The 27853-nt window shown below is 42.4% G+C and overlaps 2 protein-coding genes across 2 annotated transcripts; one reads left to right on the top strand and one right to left on the bottom strand.

Moving 5' to 3' along the window:
• The first annotated feature begins 480 nt into the window (after positions 1-480).
• Positions 481-6624, top strand: LOC138967253 (osteocalcin 2-like). The gene is made up of 2 exons (XM_070339775.1): positions 481-4882; positions 5088-6624. Exon 1 carries the CDS (start codon positions 905-907, stop codon positions 1694-1696), a length of 792 nt encoding a protein of 263 aa, XP_070195876.1. The 5' UTR covers positions 481-904; the 3' UTR covers positions 1697-4882; positions 5088-6624.
• Positions 6625-9951: 3327 nt separating this feature from the next.
• On the bottom strand, positions 9952-27614 carry LOC138967267 (DNA primase large subunit-like). Its single transcript, XM_070339794.1, has 12 exons — positions 27377-27614; positions 26147-26259; positions 25220-25308; positions 24167-24287; positions 23639-23731; positions 21036-21173; positions 20075-20215; positions 18564-18746; positions 17986-18112; positions 15803-15885; positions 13265-13430; positions 9952-11626 (listed from the first exon to the last, which is right to left on the bottom strand). The coding sequence occupies exons 1-12, from the start codon at positions 27546-27548 to the stop codon at positions 11376-11378; spliced, it is 1677 nt and encodes a 558-aa protein (XP_070195895.1). The 5' UTR covers positions 27549-27614; the 3' UTR covers positions 9952-11375.
• Between the last annotated feature and the right edge of the window lie 239 nt (positions 27615-27853).

The raw sequence follows: 27853 nt of genomic DNA, 5'->3' as shown, positions 1-27853 counted from the left end.
TTAATTCTCAGCACCCAGGTTTCTCGGATTTTAAAGACTCCAAAAGTATTGGATTTACACCCAGAAACTGTTGATATGGATACAAAGTTGTAACAAAAATAACTTGGTATTCTGTTTTTGTAATTTCGCAAAACATTTTTGTATCTATTTACATTGGACCATGTAGAGACCAGAAAGCTCAATATACAAATGAAATAAAAATCTAGATTTTTTGTCTTAATAAAATCAGTAACTTTTCAACTGATAACTCGAAAATGTGTTGCACGACTTATGTTCCTTTTTTCCAAGCGCTGTCGCATACACCAAGACACCACCACCACCATCACCACCACCACCATCACAGTCCTCTGCAAGCCCGTGCGTAAACCGTTCCCACCGCGTGGTTGTGAAACTGACGCGACAGGCAATCGACTCGGTCAACTCTCGTCACTGGCTGGCTGGTGAAATCGATCAGGTCTCGGGGGCTATATAATCCACGGCGCTGCCCGCTTGTTGATTACACACACTGCGACAGCAGACGAGTTGTATTGAACAGCGCGAAGACAGAACTTCTTCTTGCACTTTTGCTTTGTGCTTTTGTATTCCGCTGGTGATTACTTCTTTGGACTTTGGAAAAACTACTTTTCTGGGAAGAAAAAAACCCACAGTTTTATTTCCATATCAGTTCTGAGACTTTTATCGAGCTAAAGTTTACACTGAGAACTTAGCTAGGGAAAAAATTAAATATCTGAAGAAACCAAGTGACACTGATTCCATTGGTGATTTTCAGCGAGACAACTTCTTCATTTGAAGATTTTTTCAAACAAGGGAGACTCAAATTATCAGCAAGCCTTGACGGGTCTTGAAGATCCCAACAACTCGACTCAACCTCCGTGCAGTAACAATTGCGTTGCTGTCAACCACAATGGCTCCTACTTGTGATACCCTCAGCCGCTGCAGCGACAACACCGCCAGCACCACCAACAACAACAACACAACCACACAAAGGTCACCTGTCTCAGCCAAGACCGAGACGACCTCAAAGACCTCCTCGTCTTCAACCTCCAGCAAACGCCTCCTCGATGTAAACCTCTGCCTTGAAGACCCTGAGCCCTTCTACGGGATGTTCAACAGCTCGGAGACTGAGGCGGACTGGGCTCACATCCGTCTGAGCAGCCCTCGCTGTGGCACCACCAGTACCAGCACCAGCACCAGCTCGACTCGCTCCCCCTCCTCTTCCCCCTCACCCCCATCCTCCTCCATCCCCGAGGCGTCAGAGACGTTCCAGCGCGCCATGAAACAGCTGGGCGAGGTTCAGGAGACTGCAGGTTCCAGAGGCGGCGCCAGACCAAAAGACAAAAAGACATCATCATCATCAACATCATCGGCATCCTCTTCTTCTTCTTCTTCTTCTTCGCTTAAGTCGTCGAAAGTGGTGAAGAAGTCCGCTTCCTTCTCCGCTGCTGAATTGTCTTCGTCTTCCTCCTCATCGTCGTCCTCAGACGCTGCTGGTTCACTGGCGGCTGAGGTCAAGAGGAGAATGTCCGTGCCGTGTGTCCGGAGCTCCAAGCACGTCCAGTGGGTTGACCAGGCCGGCGTTGCCCAGCTGGTGTCCGTGCGACTCATTAGACCCCGCCTGGCCAAGGGGGAGAAGGAGGAGACCCGGACCCCCTCCCCCTCCCGCTCCATCCTTCGCAGACTGACCGGGCGACATTGAGAATGACCCAATGACCACCTGTTGGACTCTCGTGTCGTGACAACCTGTTGAACTCTCGTGTCATGACAGCTATGTTGAACTCTCGTGTCATGACAGCCTGTTCAACTCTCGTGGCATGACAGCCTGTTGAACTATCGTGGCAGATGACGACATACATTGGAACAAAAACTGTGAGGAAAAGCTACTACAGCTTGGTGCGTAAAGCCTGATATCAATCGGGCGAAGTCGACTTTACGAAGCTTTGGCACTGAATCTGTCTGTAAAAAGACTTCGCGAAGTCAACTTGGCTCAATTAATGGACAGCCTTCAGGACATGATTCTTTTTTTACCGATTTCGTTGGTGCCAGTTTTTCTGCACAGTTCACGCAGACAGCGTGCAGCTGCCATAATGTGAGTATACACTATGATGCCTGACTCTTTCTGATTGTTTTTTGTTTCTTTGTATCTTGAGAGTCTGTAGAGGTGCGAGCATTCACCGAATTCTGGCAGCTTTCAATGTCTGACTTTTTATTTGTGACTATGCCGAGGGCAGCTTAGCCTTCCTGTCGTCAAAGAATCTAATGAACTGATTTGCTTTGACAAGAAGTATACCACACATTTAAAAAAAAATGTTGGTGCTGCCAAGCAAAAAAAATGAGACCGAACAGACCTAAGCATAAGTATTGTGTCACTGTAATTTTCTGAGGTACGGTTATCTGTGTCAAGCCATGGTCAGATCAAACTGTAATGAGAAAACAAATGAATTTGTACATCACCAACATACTGAGTGCAAATTGTCATGTTTGTTTTTACAGAGCGAGAGAGAGAGAGAGAGAGAGAGAGAGAGAGAGAGAGAGAGAGAGAGAGAGAGAGAGAGAGAGAGAGAGAGAGAGAGAGAGAGAGAGAGAGAGAGAGAGAGAGAGAGAGAGACTGAATGAAGGAAGAAGTTTGAATTCGTGATTGCTACAATCTGCCTTGCCTAATGATTGAAATATGTGATATTGAATTGAATTGATTTGAATTGAATTTTGCTTGATCGTGTGTTTTCTACCGCAATGATTCCATAGTAACGTTTAGGGTGCTTTTGTATGTTTTTATTGTTGGGCCTTTGCAATAATCAAAGTATAATCATTGCTTTGTGCAACATGTGTGTACATTTGTAAATCCAATTTACGCAGGTATAAGAGAAGTAATTGTAACGAGCTGTTCTTTTACATTTTTGTTTTTGTTGTTGTCATACCAGGTATAATTACATCAGAAGTATGTCATGCTGTTCACAATGCGTGGTTTACTTAACATTCTCTTGCAAAACAAATTTGTCTAATTCTTTCTCTTCGATTTCGATATTTAACCCACCCGAAAGAACAGGTTAATTTGTCAAGCATTAGAAAAAAGAGGTTAAGATTGCGTGTACATGTGCACGCATAAATTGTAACGCTCAGAAGCGGTTCGAACAAGATTAAGTGGGTCATCCATTGTCGCAACAGTCAGGCAGTATAGCAGTAAGGTGTAAGCTCTTCCCAAACGCAAAGGCTGGAGTATAGTTAATCTATACTCGATTTCATTGTGACGCCGTAACCTTTTCGATTGTGCAGTTAGGCTCCACCGATATTTCTTACCTGCCAATAGAAAAGGCACTGTTAAGGAGTTATTTTCTGTCTGCAGTCACCCGTTTGCTGTAGCCCCCCACGCGGGTTAGGGGGAAGAATTTACCCGATGCTCCCCAGCATGTCGAAAGAGGCGACTGACGGATTCTGTTTCTCCTTTTACTCTTGTTAAATGTTTCTTGTATAGAATATAGTCTATTTTTGTAAAGATTTTAGTCAAGCAGTATGTAAGAAATGTTAAGTCCTTTGTACTGGAAACTTGCATTCTCCCAGTAAGCTCATATATTGTACTACGTTGCAAGCCCCTGGAGCAAATTTTTGATTAGTGCTTTTGTGAACAAGAAACAATTGACAAGTGGCTCTATCCCATCTTCCCCCTTTCCCCGTCGCGATATAACCCTTCGTGGTTGAAAACGACGTTAAACAACAAAGAAAGAAAGAAAGAAAGAAAGTTTGCTGTAGCTTTTTCGAGAACCCAGATTCTACCCTCTTATCTGGCTGGCCCCGGAGAGCAAAACAAACGGATTGGCTGGCCCCAGAGAGCAAAACAAACGGATTGGCTGGCGATTGAGTATTTGCCAAGACCTTGCTATTTCTCGAAGGTTTGGGTAGCCTATTCTGTGTGTTATTGCGTCGTTATGATAATCCCTTGGAAGCAAACACTGCCAGATGTATCATTAACTCAGGTGCCTGCAGTAACCACATAAGCGTGTGTTAATTGTTTGTGGGTTTTGCAGAGATCGAGGGAAAGGAATCTGTGGTAGGAAGTGTTGTGTCACTTTCTGTGCCTGGGTAATTGACACCTTGCCAAGATCTTGCCTGTGTTTGTCTCGCTGAACCACAAACACGTGACTCGACATGGTTGGGGTGGGGTGGGGTGGAGGTCTCCTAAGCCTTACTACATGTATAGTAAGGCGATAGGCGACACCTACCCCACTTTCCCACACACCTACCCAGCGCCATGTACAACTGAATCGAATTAACTGACTCTTACACACACACACCCTTCGGAGGAACGAATCTAGGCGCAGAAATCGAACCATTAAGCTACCCCATATATCAAGAACCGATTGAGAAATTCTGCCCGCCCTTGTAGCTAATATATAGGAATATTATGCGTCAATGCACCCCTCCCCGCTATTCGGCTGCACGTGGTTAGCATGTTCCATAGTTTCCGACACAGTATTGTTGTCACCGAGACTGTTAATCAAACGTGGACCGTACAAAATATTGACACAAGCTTCAGATCAGGCGCGGTTTTTATCGCGGTCTCGCCCCTGACCGAATTTGTCCGGTGCCAAGTAGTGCGGTATACAGTGGAAAGTCCCTATTAGACTAGCCCCCGGCCCTCAACCCCCCCCCCCCCCCCCCCCTCAAGTTTAGACTTCCCCTTGTTCTAACACCTTGCTTTTTGGGACGATTTTCTGTTCAAAACCTCTGTAAATTTACCGCCATTTCAAGGCTCTTTCCATTTTAGACCCGATTTCTTTTGGATGTTTTTAAGCCTTGGAATAAGGGTTCCACTGTGTTGTCAGTGTCATTTTGCTGAGAGAATTAAGGTCGTAAAGAAGGGTCCCACTGTGTGCTGAGAGACTTAAAGGTCGTAAAGAAGGGTCCCACTGTGTGCTGAGAGACTTAAAGGTCGTAAAGAAGGGTCCCACTGTGTGCTGAGAGACTTAAAGGTCGTAAAGAAGGGTCCCACTGTGTGCTGAGAGACTTAAAGGTCGTAAAGAAGGGTCCCACTGTGTGCTGAGAGACTCAAAGGTCGTAAAGAAGGGTCCCACTGTGTGCTGAGAGACTTAAAGGTCGTAAAGAAGGAGTCCAATAAAAGTCTGCCCACGTGAGTCAGTCAGCCTTTGATTTTTGTTAAGGAGGGCTTTTATCTTATGCTGGTGGATATCGTCGTTACTTGATTTACAGCTGCAGTGTTTGACTTAGGCTTGGTGTGTCCCTAATACTGAAACTTCGCTTTATAGGTTTGGTCATTCGTTATCCCTTGTAGCCAGATACTACCCGTCCACCCCGATAGCCCTATCCCTTAACCCTATGTCTGCCCACCTTATGGTAACACCCCGTCTTCTGCGTCAGAGGCTGATATGACTCATCAACGAGTTCGATTAATGAGTCAGAATACCCTGGCATCATATACTTTGTAGTCAGTATCGAGACGTCAAATGTATCTCCCCCTATTCCCAATAAAATCGATCGATGATGATAAAGTTGATGAAGCGACCAGCCCAAACCGTCAATGAGTAGACCCAGGCTGACCATTTCTCTCCCCCCAAAGTCCCAATCAAATCGATTTTGAGGAAGCTGATTAGTCCTTAATTAGTGATGAGGAAATGCGTGTATGTGTGTGAACTCTAAAGTGTAGCAAGCACCCGCTGTGGGTTTTCCGCGACTCAGGAATGACTCGCACTCTGTGAAAATTCCATGGTTGGGTCTGCTTTGCTCGCTTTGAGATTGAGAGAGAGAGAGAGAGAGAGAGAGAGAGAGAGAGAGAGAGAGAGAGAGAGAGAGAGAGAGAGAGAGAGAGAGAGAGAGAGAGAAAGACAGAGAGACAGAGAGAGAGAGAGACAGAGAAAAAGAAAGAGGGAGACTGGTGGATGGACAGGTAGATGAATGTCAGTACATTTTCAAAAGTAATTGAAAAGGGGACTTATTTGTTTGTTTCTCCGTAAGGTTTCGTTGTTTCCTTTACTACTGTTGTTTTTTGTTTGTTTGTTTTTTGCCTTTTCTTTATTTGTCTTGTCCCGGATGTTTGAAACACCACTGAGTTTTGTCTTGTCATATTTCTTCAACTAGTCATGAGTTTATCCCAGAAGTTACATGATTATTATTTGCAATGTTCTGTATGAAGACCACAGCACGGCTGTTTACTTTTGAGCAGGCAAACATGGTTTGACTGTGCCGTGGGTTTTGCCTTTGTGTGTGTGTTTGGGGGGGGGGGGGGGGCGGAGGGGGTTCAAGATATCCTTGTGCTAGTGATGATTGAACAATGGCATTAACTCTGATGAAAATCAACGCCTTTCGAGTTAATATAAACATGTTGACATGATATAGAAAATCACAGCTAGTGTAATAATCTATTTACGCGAAATGTATATTTGACGATTGTGAGCATTGTTGTTTTGTTTTTGTCGATGTGTGAATGATTTCGACAAGACTGTTTATTTTACTTATTACTTTTAAACCAATGCCTTGAATGTTCCACGGATAAACATGTGTGATAAAAATGATTTGAAAAAAAATGATCGAAAATAATTACTATGTGATGCTTGAAATGTTTGTGCATAAACAGTCATGCAATGATTACAATGAATAAAAACAAAGAAATTCAAATAGATGTGTACGTGTTTGGTGAATAATCTGTCCACCTTTCCTTCTCTCTGACTGCGCACGCGTGTGTGCATGTGTGTGTGAATGCTCGTGTGTGTGTGTGTGTGTGTGTGAACATGTGTGTGTGTGTGTGTGTGTGTGTGTGTGTGAACATGTGTGTGTGTGTGTGTGTGTGTGAACATGTGTGTGTGTGTGTGTGTGTGTGTGTGTGTGTGTGTGTGTGTGTGTGTGTGTGTGTGTGTGTGTGTGTGTGTGCTTGCGCTCGTGTGTTTGAACGTGTGTATGGTTTCATATGTGTGTGTGTGTACAAGTTCAGGGAAACTCACACTGGCTAAAAACGTACACCAACAACAGCAACAGAAACACTACCACCATCACCACCGCAAACAACGACAACAAACACACACACACACACACAAATACTTTTTTTTTAAACGGATCACACACACACACACACACACACAAACAAACACACACAACACAACAAAAACAACAAACACAAAAAGAAACGAAACACACACACACACACACACACACACACACACATATATATATATATATATATATATATTCACAGAAAAAGAAAAACCCGAACGATTATACAAGCATGCAAGCAAACGAATAAACACGTTCACAACCCCCAGTCCCATCCCATCATTTCAATTCAATTTCAACAACAACCACCACAAACAAAATCTTATAAAAATCTGCGCAGCAGCAACGACAGTATAGTAAGAGTAGTCGTTCCAATCAAACATCACACCAGCAGGGCATGCAAGCAGAGGGTCGGGCCTATGCGGATAAATATTTGATGAAAAGACCGATTTCCAACGGTCGTCTCACAGATGGAATCGCACTTTCCCAAATCTCTCGCAGAAATGCGTATGCTGACCGAAATGCGAATTTATCTGAGACAGTGATTCATGCCTATTTGCTGACACACACACACAGATACAGACAGACAGACACAAACAGACAGACAGACAGACAGACAGACAGACACACACACACACACGTACGCATACACGTGCACGCATACATGTACGCACTAGAACGCACACAAAAAAGTGCGCAAGCACGAACTCACACACGCTCGCACACACAGACAAACTAACTCACGCACACCAGGGAAAAACTCTCACACACACACACACACACACACACACACACACACACACACACGTACGCATACACGTGCACGCATACATGTACGCACTAGAACGCACACAAAAAAGTGCGCAAGCACGAACTCACACACGCTCGCACACACAGACAAACTAACTCACGCACACCAGGGAAAAACTCACACACACACACACGATAAGAATAAATAGAGTAGCGCGGCGACCAGGGAGTAGCTTTTGATAACCTGTACAGTTTCGATTACAGCACAAAACATCAAAGTATCATATTCGCCCCACATGAAAGAGAAGATTATCTCGGTGACCACGTACAAGCGAGAAATCGAAGCAAGAGGGGCATCATTTTAGCGCCTTCATAAATAAGAAGTCTCGCTCGGCGATCAGAAAGCAGCTATAGTGATAACAAATACACTTTTGTTTACAGCACACACATACACACACACGTACACACACACATACACACACACACACATACTCACGCACACACACACACACAAGCACGCACGCACACGCACACACACACACACCGACGTGTACAGCATTGAACAATCAGCACTTGTTTGGTTTGTTATAAAATAAAATAAAAAATCGAGCTCACCCGGCTGGTGAAATGCAAGGCAGGTGTGGTCCGGTGACGTCCAGAATATCGTCCCCTCCCATATTGCTCCACCAACCCCCCCCCCCCCCCCCCCCACCACCTCACCCCACGCACGCACACAAGCCGAGACCCCCTCACAGTGATGCCAACACTTGAACATACGTATGCTTCACAGCGAATACGTCAATGGGGGTTCCTGTCTACCACTGTGGAATGTCATCTACGTGCGTATCTGCGTCGCCATGTCATCACCATAGGTCTGTTCAGTCCTCCCCGCGGACGCACCTCCTGGAGGGGTCCGAGACCCCCGCTTTGAATTTCTAGAGGGTCCATGGACCCCCTCCGCAGAATTTGAGAGGGTCCCAAGAGTATGTGGGAGTCGCAGCCTACCAACGCATAAGACGAAGGTGTGTAAGCAAGACTGGTTGATACCACACACAGGGCTAACACTCGCTATGCATCCCCAAATATAGAGTATGACTGCCTTAAATTGCAGCAGAAAACGGCCACTAACACGTAAAAGCCTACTCGTACATCTACAAGTGTACATGGTAGTGGCAGCCTACCAACACAGAATTCTAATATGAGGCTTATATCGCGCGTATTCCGTGGGTACAGTTCTAAGCGCAGGGATTTGTTTTAATTTTTTTTTTTTAATGCAATTTATATCGCGCACATATTCAAGGCGCAGGGGGGAGAAAATTGCTAACGCCCTGACCCAGGGTCGAACTCGCAACCTCTCGCTTCCGAGCGCAAGTGCGTTACTACTCGGCCACCCAGTCCACAGAAGACGAAGTTGTGTACGCCAGACTGGGTAATACCACACAGTGCTAACACTCGCTATGTAAGCATCCCCCTAAAATGGAGTATGACTGCCTTAAGTTAAATGGTAGCGAAAAAAACCGGTCGAAAACGTAAAACTAAAGCAAACTCGTCCCTACAAGTGTACGTGGTAGTCACAGCCTACCGTCAACGCAGAAGCGGAAGACGAAGTTGTGTACGCCAGACTGGGTGGCCGAGTGGTAACGCACTTGCGCTCAGAAGCGAGAGGTTGCAAGTTCGACCCTGGGTCAGGGCGTTAGCAATTTTCTCCCCCCTTTCCTAACCTAGGTGGTGGGTTCAAGTGCTAGTCTTTTGGATGAGACGAAAAACCGAGGTCCCTTCGTGTACACTACATTGGGGTGTGCACGTTAAAGATCCCACGATTGACAAAAGGGTCTTTCCTGGCAAAATTGTATAGGCATAGATAAAAATGTCCACCAAAATACCCGTGACTTGGAATAATAGGCCGTGAAAAGTAGGATATGCGCCGAAATGGCTGCGATCTGCTGGCCGATGTGAATGCGTGCTGTATTGTGTAAAAAGAATTCCATCTCACATGGCATAAATAAATCCCTGCGCCTTGAATATGTGAGCGATATAAATTGCATAAAATAAAAATAAAATAAAAAAATAAATCCCTGCGCTTAGAACTGTACCCACGGAATACGCGCGATATAAGCCTCATATTGATTGATTGATTGAATATTTCTCTGTTCACAAACAAAAGTAGACAAATACTTAAAATATCAGACACTGTAAGCCACGCCAGAGATTGAAATACAAAGTTTATTTGACAAAAGCCTCATGGCATTTCATCACCATTTTTACTACAATATCCCAGCCATTCTTCTAGCCAACTGGTCAGCATACCTAATACACTTGGTTAGGGTTAGGGGTAGCTAGTTCCATGTACTGTTCTGCTTTTAGAATGAAATATTGAAATCACTTCAAACTTGCGCGTGTGTGAGTGTGTGTTTGTACATACATACATACATACGCATTCCATTCCATCCTTGAGTTAAATCTTTTTTTACATTTAGTCAAGTTTTGACTAAATGTTTTAACATAGAGGGGGGAATCGAGACGAGGGTCGTGGTGTATGTGTGTGTGTCTGTGTGTGTGTGTAGAGCGATTCAGACTAAACTACTGGACCGATCTTTATGAAATTTGACATGAGAGTTCCTGGGTATGATATCCTCAGACGTTTTTTTCATTTTTTTGACAAATGTCTTTGATGACGTCATATCCGGCTTTTCGTGAAAGTTGAGGCGGCACTGTCACGCTCTCATTTTTCAACCAAATTGGTTGAAATTTTGGTCAAGTAATCTCCGACGAAGCCCGGACTTCGGTATTGCATTTCAGCTTGGTGGCTTAAAAATTAATTAATGACTTTGGTCATTAAAAATCTGAAAATTGTAAAAAAAAATTTTTTATAAAACGATCCAAATTTACGTTCATCTTATTCTCCATCATTTTCTGATTCCAAAAACATATAAATATGTTATATTTGGATTAAAAACAAGCTCTGAAAATTAAAAATATAAAAATTATGATCAAAATTAAATTTTCGAAATCAATTTAAAAACACTTTCATCTTATTCCTTGTCGGTTCCTGATGCCAAAAACATATAGATATGATATGTTTGGATTGAAAACACGCTCAGAAAGTTAAAACGAAGAGAGGTACAGAAAAGCGTGCTATCCTTCTCAGCGCAACTACTACCCCGCTCTTCTTGTCAATTTCACTGCCTTTGCCATGAGCGGTGGACTGACGATGCTACGAGTATACGGTCTTGCTGCGTTGCATTGCGTTCAGTTTCATTCTGTGAGTTCGACAGCTACTTGACTAAATGTTGTATTTTCGCCTTACGCGACTTGTTTTAAGTTTGTGAAGACACGATAAAAGCAGCATCCCTATTTAGTCAACATATCAAAGTTATATTGAAAACCATTTCATACAACAAAGCTTTTCCATTTCACATTTCTTGAATTCTAAGCCTTCTTGATTACACGCGCAAATTGTTCCGTTTGGGGTTTTTTACGATTAGGAAGTGCATATAATTATTATAAATAACAAAACAATCCACAAAGACAAGGAAAACCTAGCTTTGTGCTTCCAGAACAGTCACTGTTGCATCTTTAGTGGTGCATATACTATAAATAACAAGAAACTCCACAGAAACACGGAAAACCTAGCTCTGTGCTTCCAGAAGAGTTGCCTCATCAATCTCCTGCAGAGCAGTGTCGTCGTTGTCAAAATCATCGTCCATTTCCTCGACGCCGCTGAGCTGAGACGTAGAAATGTTGGACTGGTTTTGGGCCGATAATGTCGGAGTGCCTTGGGAAAGAGGCTGAGATGCTGCCGATCGTGGTGTACCCTGGGAAGAAGCCGCCGGGACGTTCTTGACGCCACGAGGAGTTTGTGGTGTGCTACTGGGCTTCTCTGTGCACAAAAAGGAAACTGTATTCAAACTGTGCACCACATTTAAATGAGCTTTAGCCAGAACGCATATGCATAATTATGGGTTATTCTTCAGAGCTGGGTACCATTTAGATAGATATATATTTTTTTTTGTGGTCTCCTTTCTTGTAAATGAAAATGTAAGAGGTAAAATTCATGTCACACCCTCTGGTTTCCATGTTACGAAGGTGATGTATTTCGAAATGCTTATATATTGAACGTAGACAATCAAAAACAAGTATTTCTAATTCTTTCTCTGCAGGCCAAGGATGTATTTGGGACCTGTATTTATAATGAAATCAATTCGAATGTCTCAGTTAAATTAAGAAATATCACCTTTGTAACATGGTTTCCACTGGTACACAGCTCAGGAGGATAACCCATATGCATGACTGCCAGTAGAGTCCACCATGTTTTCATCACACCTGTGCGCTCTTCATCCATGACGCTGTATAACTGACCAGTACGATCTTCCATTAAGAGTAAATGCTGACGGTTTGTTGCCATCGGTGAAAGGAGACAAGTGTTGGCTGCCGACGTAGCTTGGTTGTCTTGGGTCGGTGCTGTGGATGGTCACTTTGGGGCTGTTTGGCCGATTTGGAGACATTTGTAGCTCTCGTTGTAAGAAGATACCCATCATGACACACACACAACTGACCTGCAGTGTTTTTGTGGAGACGTTTGTAGCTCTCGTTGTAAGAAGCTACCCTCCATGACATACACACAACTGACCTGCAGTGTTTTTGTGGAGACGTTTGTAGCTCTCGTTGTAAGAAGCTACCCTCCATGACATACACACAACTGACCTGCAGTGTTTTTGTGGAGACGTTTGTAGCTCTCGTTGTAAGAAGCTACCCTCCATGACATACACACAACTGACCTGCAGTGTTTTTGTGGAGACGTTTGTAGCTCTCGTTGTAAGAAGCTACCCTCCATGACACACACACAACCGACCTGCAGTGTTTTTGTGGAGACGTTTGTAGCTCTCGTTGTAAGAAGCTACCCATCATGACACACACACAACCGACCTGCAGTGTTTTTGTGGAGATGTTTGTAGCTCTCGTTGTAAGAAGCTACCCTCCATGACATACACACAACTGACCTGCAGTGTTTTTGTGGAGACGTTTGTAGCTCTCGTTGTAAGAAGCTACCCTCCATGACACACACACAACTGACCTGCAGTGTTTTTGTGGAGACGTTTGTAGCTCTTGTTGTAAGAAGATACCCATCATGACACACACACATCTGACCTGCAGTGTTTTTTTGGAGATGTTTGTAGCTCTCATTGTAAGAAGCTACCCATCATGAAACGCACACAACCGACCTGCAGTGTTTTTGTGGAGACGTTTGTAGCTCTCATTGTAATAAGCTACCCATCATGACACACACACAACCGACCTGCAGTGTTTTTGTGGAGACGTTTGTAGCTCTCGTTGTAAGAAGCTACCCTCCATGACATACACACAACTGACCTGCAGTGTTTTTGTGGAGACGTTTGTAGCTCTCGTTGTAAGAAGCTACCCTCCATGACATACACACAACTGACCTGCAGTGTTTTTGTGGAGACGTTTGTAGCTCTCGTTGTAAGAAGCTACCCTCCATGACACACCCACAACTGACCTGCAGTGTTTTTGTGGAGACGTTTGTAGCTCTCCTCGAAGTACTGGTTGGGGTGATGGAAGCTGACCTCTGCCTCCTCGTCCCCGCCAGTCAGCGACCCATGAATCACTTCAAACATCTTGGCGCACGCCACCTGGTAGTGACCTCCTTTGGAATACTGCAATACCTGCACGTTGATGATAATAATTACAGTGTTAAAGTTAGAGGTGAAGGTATTCCCATAACCATGTTGTAAACAACAAAATGACTGTGGGTGAGATGAGCAAAGTTGAAAAACAAAACAAATCTGAACTCATCAGCTGGGTGGACTGTAGAGCACTCAACAACAAAAAAGATATTTGGTGTTATAAATTAGTTAGCCCATTTACCCCCAGCGCATGAAAAGTAGATCTGTCAATTTCAAAGTTGAAAAATCATAGCTAAGGAAATACTGCAAGTTTTCCGGAATTATTAAATTGTCAAAAATTGGAAAAAGCAAGTAGAAATGAAACAAGTCACGTAGGCGAAATAACAACATTTAGTCAAGCTGTCCAACTCACAGAACGAAACTGAACGCACTGCATTTTTTCACCAAGATCGCATACTCGTAGTTTCGTTAGTCCACCGCTCGTGGCAATGGCAGTGAAATCGACAAGCCAGAATAGTGCGGTAATGGTCACGCTGAGTAAGATAACACGCTTTTCTGTATCTCTATTCTTTTTAGCGTACTGAGTTTGACTGTTTGTTTTTAATCAAAACATATCATATCTATATGTTTTTGGAATCAGGGACCGACAAGGAATAAGATGAAAGTGTTTTTAAATCGATTTCGGACAATTAATTTTTATCATATTTTTCATATTGTTAATTTTCAGAGCTTGTTTGTAATCCAAATATAACATATGTATATGTTTTTGGAATCAGAAAATGACGAAGAATAAGATGAAATTGTTTTTGGATCGTTTAGAAAAAAAATGTTTTTAATAACAAGTTTCCGATTTTTAATGACCAAATTCATTAATTATTTTTTAAGCCACCAAGCTGAAATGCAATACCAAATTCCGGCCTACGTCGAAGATTGCTTTGCCAAAATTTCAATCAATTTGATTGAAAAATGAGGGTGTGACAGTGCCGCCTCAACTTTTACAAAAAGCCGGATATGACGTCATCAAAGACATTTATCGAAAAAAATTTAAAAAAAACGTCCGGGGATATCATTCCCAGGAACTCTCATGTCAAATTTCATAAAGATCGGTCCAGTAGTTTAGTCTGAATCGCTCTACACACACACAGAGACAGACAGTCAGACAGACAGACAGACACACACACATACACCACGACCCTCGTCTCGATTCCCCCTCTATGTTAAAACCTTTAGTCAAAACTTGACTAAATGTAAAAAGATATAGTAGCACTGTGCACAGCGGATGCTTCAGCCATGCATTGCTCAGAATCACAGTGGCCCGCTCAGAGCAAAGTCGCTCTGGATTGGTCTATGCAACGGGCTCATAACGAGGCTAATCGCTTCAAGATGGCGACGAAGAAGGCACGAATGCTGCGAGATGTGAAAAAGTTGCACTTCTTAAACTAGCAGACGATTTGGTCAGTGAAATCGTCAGACAGAACGTAGTTATGATGGGAAATTTAGCTGGGGTAGTCCCTGAACCTCGAAAAGCGGTGGATCCCTCGGGTCACGTCAAAAACCACGCCGAGAAGACCGCAACACGCTACACGGCATCGCAGTGTAAACACTGCCGCCATCTTGGAATACGAAGCGCGCGGTGGGCGAGCATATCCCAAAGCCGCTCGCTGAGTGCTTCGTGAGTGCTTTCCTGCACTGCCCCAAGAAACGGCTTTCTGTCATGCGCACTGCGGGCGACCCGAGGCAGACCGCTCTGGGCAACTCGTCTCTGGTGTCTGCATTATGGGAGCTCAAGTGGGCGATATTGAGCGTTACAGGGAGAAACGGGTTAATTTGGCACATGATGTTATAAAGGCAATATGTGACCCTCCACCACGGAATGAGTCGGATGTCACCTGGCGCAGTTCTGCGCTAGGCTTAATATACGTCCAGGGGATGTCAGGTATCAGGGTTAGGGACATCCTTAATCACAGGCGAATAACTCAAAAAGTTTTGGCTCGTTTCTAAAACGGTTTTCACCACTGGATAGAGCATTAAAAGCTCTCTAAGAAAATATGAAAATATAAAAATCATGCAAAGGTGACAAGTGACTCATTCCGTGGTGAAGGGTCAAATATTCAGATTAAGCCCTGTGCGAGCCTCGTTGTCACATCGACGAATCTGAAAATATTCTTCTTTCAGTAAGTGATCTGGAGTAACCCAGAATGAATCACTTAAGTAAACAAAACACTCATCACACAGGCTGTGGAACAGCTGAGGGTAAAATTCTCTGAAACTGCCCAGAATTAAAAAGTACACAGTCAAGAAATAAAAAAAACAAATCCTTTGACTGAATCTGCAAAACTGTACCGATGTTTTGTCCCAAAGAGGCACTTATATGGTTGCACAATGTCCCTTTAAATCAACGGTCAACCTACCTGGTCAGCGTCCTCCTTCCTCAGTCCCGATGCGGTCAGTTTCTGTCTCAACACGTCCTGGTCACTGTGTTTGAAAGGACAACCTGCAACACACAGAGAGTTTATGTTAACCCTTACAGCTCCGGCTTTGCCATTTCGCAACATTATCTTTTCCCCTAATGTCAGTTGTCAAATGAAAGATTTGCATTTTAGCTTTCATCTAAAAAATTAAAAATCCAAAATTTTAGTAATAAATTTTAATTTAATTAATATACTTACCCAACTCACGTATAGCAATTAACTCTAGATCAGTGCTGGTAACGCTGTACACGTCCCCTTGGTAACAAGGGAGACCACTCTAAAAAAGAGAGTGAGCCATCCCATAATGTCAGACCAACTACCGGTCCGACTTCCGTATGCGTGCGCATAGGCCGCCATTTGTATCATACCAAACGAAGCCCAACTCACTTCTTTTTTTTTTTTTTTTTTTTTTTAGTCCCAAAACCACCACAGCGGGGAGGCGGGAGGGATTAAACGACGTGAGTTGGGTAAGTATATTAATTAAATTAAAATTTATAACTAAAATTTTGGATTAAATTACATAACTTTACCCAACTCATGTATAGCAGATTGCTACTACAGGTGGTGGGTACTTACCAAAATTCAAGCATGTAGGACCTGCCCTGCAGCTACCAAAGCAGGTAGCGCAGAACTGCCGTCCTGTCTCAGTGAAGAGATGTCCCTGAGATAGAAATTTATGAAGATATCTTCGGATCGCCAGTAGGCTGACTCGAGAACTTCAGTAAGTCGACCAGACTTGAGGACTGCCAGGGAGGAAGCCCATGCTCTTGCCTCGTGAGTCCTGGCTGCAGTGAGAGGCAAGACTGCCCTAATGTCTCCAGATTGAGCCTCCCACCAGGCATAAGCTTGTTTGATCAGATTGGAGACCCACTTGGTCAACGTAACCTTTGCGATGTCCTTATGCTTAGCCGTGTTCAGAGAAATAAACCGGAAGGGAGGGAGCGAAGTTCCGCCCGAGTTGAAGACAGCTCAGCCGCCAAAGTTGTGACCTGTGAACTCAAAGTGAGTAACAAAGACGCTACGTCTGCAGCGGCCAAACCTGGGCAAACAGGAGTCCCAGAAACAACAGCAGTATTATCCACATGAGTACTGCTATCTGTAACCTGCGTAGTCAAAACGGGGGAAGCAAGCATTTCCGCCAAAACTGGCAATTTAGCGGACAAGTCAGAACCTACAGAAGTGGCATGACCGGCACCTTTAGTTTTGCGAGACCCTTTCTTGCTGGGCGTGGCATCAGTAGCAACCTGTCTCGCACTAGGCTTCTTCTTAGCGCTATCTTTGAGCGCAGCTTCCGCCATGACAACAAAGTAAACTTACAAAAAATGTTCAGAGAAAATTTTCATAAGTCCAAGATGAGCGACAAAATGTCGCTAAAATTACAAGTAAAACCGAAAGATCTCACCAAATACAGCAGAGGTATAGGTGCAAGGCTTAGGCGGCGACCAAGGGGCGAAATCCAAGTCCTAAGACGAAGAAGTAAGGCTGAACACAGCCAGAGCGTACGTAAACACGTCCAGTACCTTGGACCGCTGAGTTTGGAATGATACAAATGGCGGCCTATGTGCACGCATACGGAAGTCGGACCGGTAGTTGGTCTGACATTATGGGATGGCTCACTCTCTTTTTTAGAGTGGTCTCCCTTGTTACCAAGGGGACGCGTACAGCGTTACCAGCACTGATCTAGAGTTAATTGCTATACGTGAGTTGGGTAAAGTTATGTAATTTAATAAACAATTAACGAAATAAAACAATTACACAAAAATGAATCAATGAATCAATTGATGAATGAATCAATCAATCAATAAATAAATAAATATATAATACAAGTAAGCTGGTCCACTCGTTCAATTATATGCTGTTGAAGACTAAAACGTAAGTTTTTGTGGGACAATACGAACCAAGCACGACGTTTCACACCACTTGGGTCTTCCCTAGGCACAAAAATCAGGAGAACTAGAGATTAACGATTCACACTTTACGACTCACAAACCCAAACAAACGGCTTTAAAATAACAAAACAAACGGCTTTAAAATAACAAAACAGACAAATTTATAGAAACAAATAAAAATAACCATCATAGCATCAACACAATTTGCAGCAGCAGACGCAATGTGTAACTGACCATGATAATCTCCTGTGGCAGGGGTGTTAGTGGTGATGATTTTCATACAGCTGTACGGGGTGTAGTCCGTTTTCTTCCCCTCCTTGCCATAGTTGTGTCGTATGTTGTACAGGTATTTCTTGTCAAACTGAAAAATATCACAACGCTTTATTAGTACATAGCAGGGAGATAGCTCAGTCGTTAGCGGCGCTGGCTTCAAAACCAGTTATTGCTATCAACGTTGGTTCGATCCCCACGTTCAGCAAGGGATTTATTTCCCAGTCAACTTTGTGCTGACTGTTATTGGTGCGCGAACACCCCCGTGTGCATGCATGTGCATGATGAAGATTCCAAGCTCATAGTGAAAGTCTCAGGGTTTTGAAACATGAATACATGCATGCAGGAAAAAAATATATTAGTTAGCGCCATACTGTACGGCAACTAGCTTTCCCCAGGGAGAAATTAAAGCGACGACTTGCAGTTGCATACAATCAAAAGATGCGTAACTGCCGTAAGACAGACATCAGTGAGTAAACTCATCAAACAGATTACCAGTAATTGGCTCCATCTCCAGAATAAAAACTACCAGAATAACAAACCTGGTCGCCATCAATGATCTTGGTGAACTCGGAGCGCCAGAACTTAATGGCCTCTTCGAGAGACAGACCGATTCCTTTGAGGAAGAGACTGTACTGCTGTCTACCTCCGTGACGCAGGTGGTGGTGGGTTCGCATGGCGGAGTGCAACTGCTGCATGCACAGCGGGAAAGACTTCTTGGACAGCTGTGGAAGGGAATACACGATTTTGTGAGTACACTGGAACTGCCCATTTTCTAAGGCAAAAAAAAAAAAGGTGTGGTTACGGTAACATAGCCCAAAAAAATAGGGTAGGAAGGTAGGCAATCACTTTTTTTTTTTTTACTTTTTTTTCTAATGTGTACAAATTAAACCTACTTGACAGGAAAATAAGTGTGCGACTCGGGCGATTTCGCTTTCGTTGCGTTTCCTGCACTCGGTTTTTTTTTGTTTGTTTTTGTTTTGACAAATGTAATAAAAAGTTATAGGGTCGGCCCCTAAAAATAGGGTAGGTCGGGTTACCGTAACCACACCTATTTTTTTTTTAGGCCTAAGCTGTATTTCCATATCCGCATTTATGCGACCATGCACAAGAATAGACATTTTAAATAAGGTTTCATTAGAATGCAGATACATGAAATGCCCATTAGAGAGTATGTGCAGTGCCAATTATGAGTGTAGACAATGTTTCAGGACCCGTCTTGTATCTGCTACTCTGAGTGAGAAGCAGAAATGAGTACCAGGACTCACAAAAAATGGGGAACTGTTGCATGCTTGAGATTATTTATTTAAGTGTAGCAGCCTTAAGCTTGGCATAGCACCGTAGCAATTGCTCTTAAAAGGTAGCATGCTTTTCAGCGAAGGGGCCCGGGTAGCTCAGGTGGTAGAGCACTGGACTTGTGATCGAAAGGTCGCTGGTTCGAATCCGGGCCGGGACGGACACGGGTCAACCTTATGTGCAGACCCAGAGACGGTATCCATCTCCCACCCCCGTGTCACCACAATGGCACGTTAAAGATCTTGGTCATTCTACCATAAGTGCAGATGGCTGATACCACCTAAACACCCATACATCAAAAGCCGTGAGGGCATATAAACTCGAATCGTATAAACCAATTCATGTCCAATATAGGCAATTAAGCCCCTTAAAATTTACTCTCTTTTTTTGCGAAGCAGATGGCAGTTCTGAGAATAACCCCAAACCGGTAGACTGCAACAAGAAACATGTGCACAGAGGGAGTGATCAGAAGTCACAAGTCACGTGACTGCTGAGAACTAAAGGGAACTAACTTCAATCATTTCTGATGATTACTAACAATAGCCCTGCAGTCAGTGACTGACTCAATCCGTTCCATCCCCTCGATACCATCCCAAATGTCCACACCGATTTTTTCTCTCCTCTCACCATGTCAATCATGTCTGCGGTGATCTCGCCGACAGGTTTCTTGGTTCCATAGTTTGTGACTAAAAAGAACCACCAGCATACTAATCAGTCCCTTTCTAATCACCACAAATATCCACACAAATCCTCTCACCATGTCGATCATGTCTGCGGTGATTTCACCGACAGGTTTCTTGGCACCGTAGTCCTGTCCCACGTAGCGGCGACTCAGCGTGCACAGCATGGGTAGCAGTCGCCCGTCCTCCTCCAGGTGAGGCAGGGCGCGGGCCGTCACCTAACAGACAGAAAAAATGATTGACAAGATCAAGCCTTTTTCTTTTGAAAATCTGCACATTGGAGACACGATCGCTGCAACGATTCCTAAGCACATATATATGTCAGTTTCCCACACTACCATGAGTGACCTTAGGCAAAAAAAATGTTGTCGGCTGACTCTCAGGGCAAGCGATCCAGCATTGCAGCAACAAATCGTTAACTGCGATGTGAATATTTTTGAAAGAAATGGGGTCATATCGAGCAGACACTGCATAACATACACATCAGAGTCAGTTATTTGCTGCGATCGTTGTTTTAACGGGTCGACCATCATCCATGTATTTCCTTTTTGACCATGTGTTTCCTGTTTCTACAAGGTTTTGTTAGAAGCGCGCAATTCCCTTCCGCTGGTCAATCCTGACAGAGTTATTTGCAGAAAACATCTATTCTGATCTTATAAACCCCTAAAATATAGTCAGTATTTGTTTTGCGGATGGATTTTTTTTTCTTGACATTAAAATAAAACAAAAACACAACAGTAGCTGCAACAACAAAAAACACCCCATAATGAACACAGAAAAGAAGTTAATGATGTTCAGCCAATAACAGCCAAACATGCACTACAAGTCTTACAGCTAAAGGGAAGTAAGCCAAGAAAGGCCTGATTCTCCCCCCTTACTGTCAAGATGTATGAAAGTTAAACAAAGAAAAAGCATGGCAGCATCCGCACCAAAAACATTCCTTAATGGACACGTAAAAGAAGTTTATGAGATCCAGCCAAATTCAGCCTGACAGCTAAAGGAAAGTAAGCCAAGAAAGCCACGATTGTGCCCCCTTACCGCCAAGCTGTGTGAAAGGTGGATCCTGTAGACGGTGAGAAGGATGGACACCAGGTCATCCTGGGGAACGTAGGCAAAGCCGCGGTGCAGGTACACACGTCGCCCCCGCACCAGATCCAGCGCCTCTGTAAAATGTACCTGGAAAAGAAGTTAAATGTCAACCTCTGAACACTTTACGTGCAAACAGCAATTCTTAAACTTCATCTCTGTTGATCGTCTCCTTTTCAAAGCAAACACACATACGCACACAAGTGCATGCCCCTTCACCTGACTCAGAGAGACAAAGAGATAGACAGTAACAGAGACAGAGAGAGAGAGACAGGTGGTGAGAGAAAGAGGGTGCGGGAGAGAAAGAGAGAGTGAAATCACAGACACAGATTCCAATTCAAAAGAGGAAAAAGTCTTCTTTAAAACCTAAGCATAAGGTAGGCAGTAAACGCTTTTTTTCTGTAAGAAGATACAGTCAATAAAAACGTCATCCATCGAACACATGCACACGCTCTCACAATGTGATCATACATCATCAGTGGGATTCTTCTTTTTTTTAAGAAAAAACACAACAAAACAAACAAAACAAAAAGGAGAAGAAAACAAGTCGCGTAAGGCGAAAATACAATATTTAGTCAAGTAGCTGTCGAACTCACAGAATGAAACTGAACGCAATGCCATTTTTCAGCAAGACCGTATACTCGTAGCATCGTCAGTCCACCGCTCATGGCAAAGGCAGTGAAATTGACAAGAAGAGCGGGGTAGTAGTTGCGCTAAGAAGGATAGCACGCTTTTCTGTACCTCTCTTCGCTTTAACTTTCTGAGCGTGTTTTTAATCCAAACATATCATATCTATATGTTTTTGGAATCAGGAACCGACAAGGAATAAGATGAAAGTGTTTTTATGGTGATTTCGACAATTTAATTTTGATAATAATTTTTGTATATTTAATTTTCAGAGCTTGTTTTTAATCCGAATATAACATATTTATATGTTTTTGGAATCAGCAAATGATGGAGAATAAGATAAACGTAAATTTGGATCGTTTTATAAAAGAAATTTTTTTTTTACAATTTTCAGATTTTTAATGACCAAAGTCATTAATTAATTTTTAAGCCACCAAGCTGAAATGCAATACCAAAGTCCGGGCTTCGTCGAAGATTACTTGACCAAAATTTCAACCAATTTGGTTGAAAAATGAGGGCGTGACAGTGCCGCCTCAACTTTCACGAAAAGCCGGATATGACGTCATCAAAGACATTTATCAAAAAAATGAAAAAAACGTATGGGGATATCAATCCCAGGAACTCTCATGTCAAATTTCATAAAGATCGGTCCAGTAGTTTGGTCTGAATCGCTCTACACGCACGCACGCACACACACACGCACACACACACATACACACACACATACACCACGACCCTCGTTTCGATTCCCCCTCGATGTTAAAATATTTAGTCAAAACTTGACTAAATATAAAAAGACCAGCACCAACCACAGAAACAGTTAATTTAATTGACACATGAAAAAAAAGGCTTATGATGTTCAGCCAATAACAATTTGTGCACTTCAGCCTCACAGCTAAAGAGAATTCAAAAGAGGAAGAGAGTGAGAAAACAAGAGAGACCACACACACACACACACATTAAGTTAAAGAAAGAAAGGTTTGAACTAAAGGCCATTCATTTCTGACAGGCAGCAAAATCCTATTGTAGAATGAAATTGATGCTGACTTGAAATGAGGAAAATCAAAAACAGTCAAGCTAACTTTGAAGATTTATTTTTAAAGAAAAAAAAGGATTACCTTATCTCTTGGATTTGGTACTGGTCAATAAATGCATGAGTGGGACTAAAAAATGTCATGAATGATGAAGACAAACCAACCTCAACCCAACCACACACAAAAAACAAGTCGCGTAAGGCGGATGCTCTATCCAGTGGTGAAAACCGTTTTAGAAAAGAGCGAAAACTGTTTGAGTTATAAGCCTGTGACGAAGGTGACCCTCACACTGTTACCAGACACTCCCCAGACTTATACCAAGCCTAGCGCAGAACCGCGCGAGGTGACATGCGACTCATTTCGTGGTGGAGGGTCACATTTTCAGATTTTTAATGACCAAAGTCATTAATTAATTTTTAAGCCACCAAGCTGAAATGCAATACCGAAGTCCGGCCTTTGTCGAAGATTGCTTGGCCAAAATTTCAATCAATTTGATTGAAAAATGAGGGTGTGACAGTGCCGCCTCAACTTTTACAAAAAGCCGGATATGACGTCATCAAAGGTATTTATCAAAAAAAAATAAAAAAACGTCCGGGGATATCATTCCAAATTTCATAAAGATCGGTCCAGTAGTTTGGTCTGAATCGCTCTACACACACACACGCACAGACACACACACATACACCACACCCTCGTCTCGATTCCCCCCTCTACGTTAAAACATTTAGTCAAAACTTGACTAAATGTAAAAAGAGGCCATAATCGAATCCGGATTTCCGCCATATACCGGAAGAATCCCACCCATGTAAATGGAAGTCAACACCATGCACATTTAGAACAGATAATGATGTACACATAATGCATCACGAGGGCTGAAATTCCTGACAACGCTACCTTGTAATGCTGAATGCCTTTGGAATAGGTGTCAGCTTTGCCAGAAGCTGCGTCAAGCTTCTCTCTCAGCTGGTAGTGCTCATCCTTGTCAATCTATGCACACGTATGCAACAACACAGAAAAACTAATTGAAACCAAGAAAAAACAAACAAGTCGCACAAAGCGAAATTACTACATGAAAAAAAAAAAATGTCTGGGAATATCATTCTCAGGAGCTTTCTTGTAAAGTTTAATGAAGATCAGTCAAGCACATTTTTTTTTTGGGGGGGGGGGGGGGAGGGGGGGGGTGGAACAGAGATGTTTCATTCATATCCTGCCTAGTCTGCAACCAGGGGAAAACAGCTTTCCTTGGAAAGTTTGCAAAATCTTTTTTTATTTCTAATAAAGTTTTGGGAAGGGTCCAATAAAAGTTTTAGCGTTGGTAGAAAAAAATAGGGTCAGTAGCGTAATCAAAAACATTGAACTTTTTCTTCTTGGAACAAATCTCTTTTTTGGGGTCAATTGTTGCCAAGTTATTAGGATACTTACCAGCTGATAGTTGAGCTCGTTACAGACCATAAACTGTGCACGGCTGTCTGGACTCTCTTGCTGGAAGCGAAAGCGGAAAAGTTCGACCTCCTGCTGTATGAACCACCGTCTCAGTTCCTCACTGCACAATGTATAAATTATGATCAATTTTGTTTTTCAAAAAGGTGCTATTTTTGGTTGTGTTTTTAATTTTGTTTAATTGAAGATTAATAGGAAGGTTTCCGCCAGTTATCTCTTTGAGGTTTTGGGTGCTTACAGAGTACCGTGCCCCTTGCGGGGGCATCAAACATCGAGGTCACAAGCAGGGTCAAGGGGAAGGTCGGCTGGCCGGACAGGAGACTACAATAGGAAGGTTTCCGCCAGTTATCTCTCTTTGAGGTTTTGGGTGCTTACAGAGTACCGTGCACCTTGCGGGGGCATCAAACATCGAGGTCACAAGCCGGGTCAAGGGGAAGGTCGGCTGGGCGGACAGGAGACTATTTAAGTACCACGAGAAACGAAACTTCTTTTACCATTGTCACTTTCAGTAAGTCAACAAAAGTAAACTTACTCATTTTATTTCTATAGTTTAAACCAAATGACACATACGTATTAGGTAATGATAATCAAAAATGTTAAACCCTTCTGCCCAAAACACTCATGTAACAAAAACTGTGCAAAGAAATAGTTCGCACAGTGACCTGGATATTTGCAATTTCATGTACATTAACATTGTTGCCGATAGCGACTCCCACATAAATGTAAATATTAAAACAAACGCTTTACCATCAAAAGCACCAGAACAATACTTTCGAAGTGGTACAGTGGACCCCCCTCTCCCCCTAAGTCAAGACCTCCAAATATTTGAGAAAATCAGGTCTTAAAAATAAAATGGATGGAGTTTTAATAATAATAATAATGTAATTAATATGGGTGTAAATTTAAAGAGGTTTTTAATAGAAAGTCTGAGAAAACAGGGTCTTAAAAGGGTGGGAATCCTAATCTTAAGGGGGGGGGGGGGGGGGGGTGTACTCTGTACTCTGTAGTGGTACTCTGGTAAGATGATAAACTTACGATCTGCAGTATGCAAGCCTGAGAATAAAATGAGAAACGTGGTCCTTCCAGCGATTCTGCTGCTTTATGGGTTCATCCAACGTGCTTTTCTGCAAAGAAAAGTACACACACTTTTTGAACTTGAAGCTTAACCTGCCAACGAAGTAATATATTTTTGAAATGAGAAATATGTTGTGTTGCCAATGTTGTAAAATCTGTACACATTCAAACCTACTCAGTCTGTTTGCGATGGTCGGTGCATGATAATGCCACCACAAAAATTCACACAAAGATAATATTATTATTAGTCCAGGATTTACTGCCAACCTTGAGCCTGTGTGACAGTGAGTGACTCACTGACTGTGTATCGTTTTCAGCCTTTTATGTCTGGAATTGTATGTAAAGCGCGTGGAGCTTTTATCTGGACATGCGCTTCAGAAAAGTTATTTATTAGGCCTAAAAAAAAAATAGGTGTGGTTACGGTAACCCGACCTACCCTATTTTTAGGGGCCGATCCTATAACTTTTTATTACATTTGTAAAAAAAAAAAAAAAAAAAAAAAACAAATGAGTGCAAAAAACGCAATGAAAGCGAAAGCGCCTGTGTCGCACACTTATTTCCCTGTCAAGTAGGTTTAATTTGTACACATTAAAAAAAAAAGGAAAAAAAAAAAAAAGTGATTGCCTACCTACCTACCCTATTTTTTTTGGCTATGTTACCGTAACCACACCTATTTTTTTTTTTTGCCTTATTATAACGCTTTGCTAAAAGACTGCACCCTTCCCCCAAAAACAAAAAAATCCTTTCTATTACATGTACTAAAAATTCTATATTTTAAAAATGTAGACTGGGAGACATGCACTTAAAAATCTTCTAAAGAAATCTATGCAGCATTACACCGACTTTAGAATGCACAAGATATCCACACCACTACGGAGGGCATCTCACCTCAAAGATTGCTTGTTTCAGCTTTGTTTCTCTGATTTCCTTCTCGAGTAATTTGATGTAGTTATCTGATCCTTTTGTGTATCGGACCCCAGCAGTCTCTACTGCTTTCAACACTGAAAGTAAACATCAAAATTAGTAATGTTGTACTTTTGATCAATATTCTTTCAATCTTTCATCAAGAAAGCTTTAATGAGTGCATTTATAACTGCATTGTGAATCACTGAATGTCCTGCAAAAAAAAAAAAAAAAAAAAGTATAACTACAATATGCCATACATTTGGAAGACGTGCAATACATAAATCTACACACTCTCAATATCATGTAATTTTGCAATGTTAAAATTCAATGTTATGTAGGTTGTCAGTGTCAGTGTGGGTGCTGTCACTAACTTCAGGACTAAGCGAAAACACCCCCCCCCCCCCCCCTTCAACAGTCACTTTGTACAATGTTGGCTAAAATATTGATACAGGGTAATCTGCTGAGTGTGGTAATTTGATAATACAAAATAATAATAACCCCCCTTCAACAGTCACTTTGTACAATGTTGGCTAAAATATTGATACAGGGTAATCTGCTGAGTGTGGTAATTTGATAATACAAAATAATGATAACCCAACTAAATTAGTGAAATAAATTGGTTTGTCGCCAAACTAAATTACTGAATATCAAATTGATTTTTATCAGTGATTTTTATTATAACAAATGGTCCCTTTTTGTTTGGTATTTAGATGGAAATTTATATTAGCACACACACAAAAAAGTCACACTGACAAACTGAATCGGCACAGACTTACAACAACAACAGTACAACTACAAGTAACTGAAATTTCAAACCAAACACAGTAACAGTTGCAAAACAGGTATCCTTTTGTAGAACTTTTTGAGCTGAACACAAAACAGTTCAATTAGCTCCAAATAAAACAAACTAAATTAGTGGCAGGATGATACAGATTAATGCATTCACTGTAAGTTTAAACTGTGTCTGTAATCTTAACCGTAATCGGATGTTGTCACCTTTCACGTTATTTTTCTTTTTCTCTCGCACTCACTGTCTGAGTGTCTCATACTCACACTGTCACAGTCCCACTATGTCCGTTGTGACACACACACACACACATACGAAACGTTGATTTAACAGCTTTATTTGCCAAATCTTAATTCATAAATCAGCATTAATGCTGTACTGTTAACACAAACAGTGTATTAGTTTATAATGACTGTTAGTGTTACCTTTGAGGCGTTCAACCGCCAGTTCTTCGAACTCTTCCAGAGAAATGGTGTCAGTTGGAGGTAATCTGTACAGCTGGAGGCAGTGGCTGTATATTTCTGGAGTATCCACTTTAATGTGTCCCCTCACTCGCTTCCTCGCCGATCTTGGCGTTGCCGATTTCTTGAATTCCATCTTTGATTGTTGTTGATTGTTAGTTACTTTTTTGGCAGCAACTTTGCAAGGTCCCGCCAACCTGGTACTTACTTCCGGTAATTCTGAATTATGTCCCCTTACAACTGAAGACCGAAATTTATGCGTATCAGTGTGTGTGTGTGATTTGTTTATTTGCATAAATGTGTGCCTTGTGCAACAGTCTTTGTTTTTGTGTGGAGACGAAATGACCATGTCATGTATATGTGCACACATCTGTGTGTGGTGTGTGTGTGCAGTGATATCATGCATGTGTGTGGCTACAGCAGACGACAGAGAAGGAATGC

This window comes from Littorina saxatilis, linkage group LG5 (genome assembly GCF_037325665.1).
Source record: "Littorina saxatilis isolate snail1 linkage group LG5, US_GU_Lsax_2.0, whole genome shotgun sequence".
NCBI classification, from domain to species: domain Eukaryota; kingdom Metazoa; phylum Mollusca; class Gastropoda; order Littorinimorpha; family Littorinidae; genus Littorina; species Littorina saxatilis.
The sequence above is the reverse complement of the archived record's forward strand: the minus strand, read 5'-3'. Positions and strand labels throughout refer to the sequence as shown.

Bases quoted from the DNA above. Each gene is read 5' to 3' on its own strand.
- LOC138967253 (XM_070339775.1), top strand. From the start codon at position 905: ATGGCTCCTACTTGTGATACCCTCAGCCGCTGCAGCGACAACACCGCC.
- LOC138967267 (XM_070339794.1), bottom strand. From the start codon at position 27,548: ATGGAATTCAAGAAATCGGCAACGCCAAGATCGGCGAGGAAGCGAGTG. The intron at 23,732-24,166 runs GTAAGTATCCTA...ACGTGTGCATAG, and splicing joins ACGAGCTCAACTATCAGCTG to ATTGACAAGGATGAGCACTA. The intron at 15,886-17,985 runs GTCAGTTACACA...TGTGTGTTGCAG, and splicing joins TGCCACAGGAGATTATCATG to GTTGTCCTTTCAAACACAGT.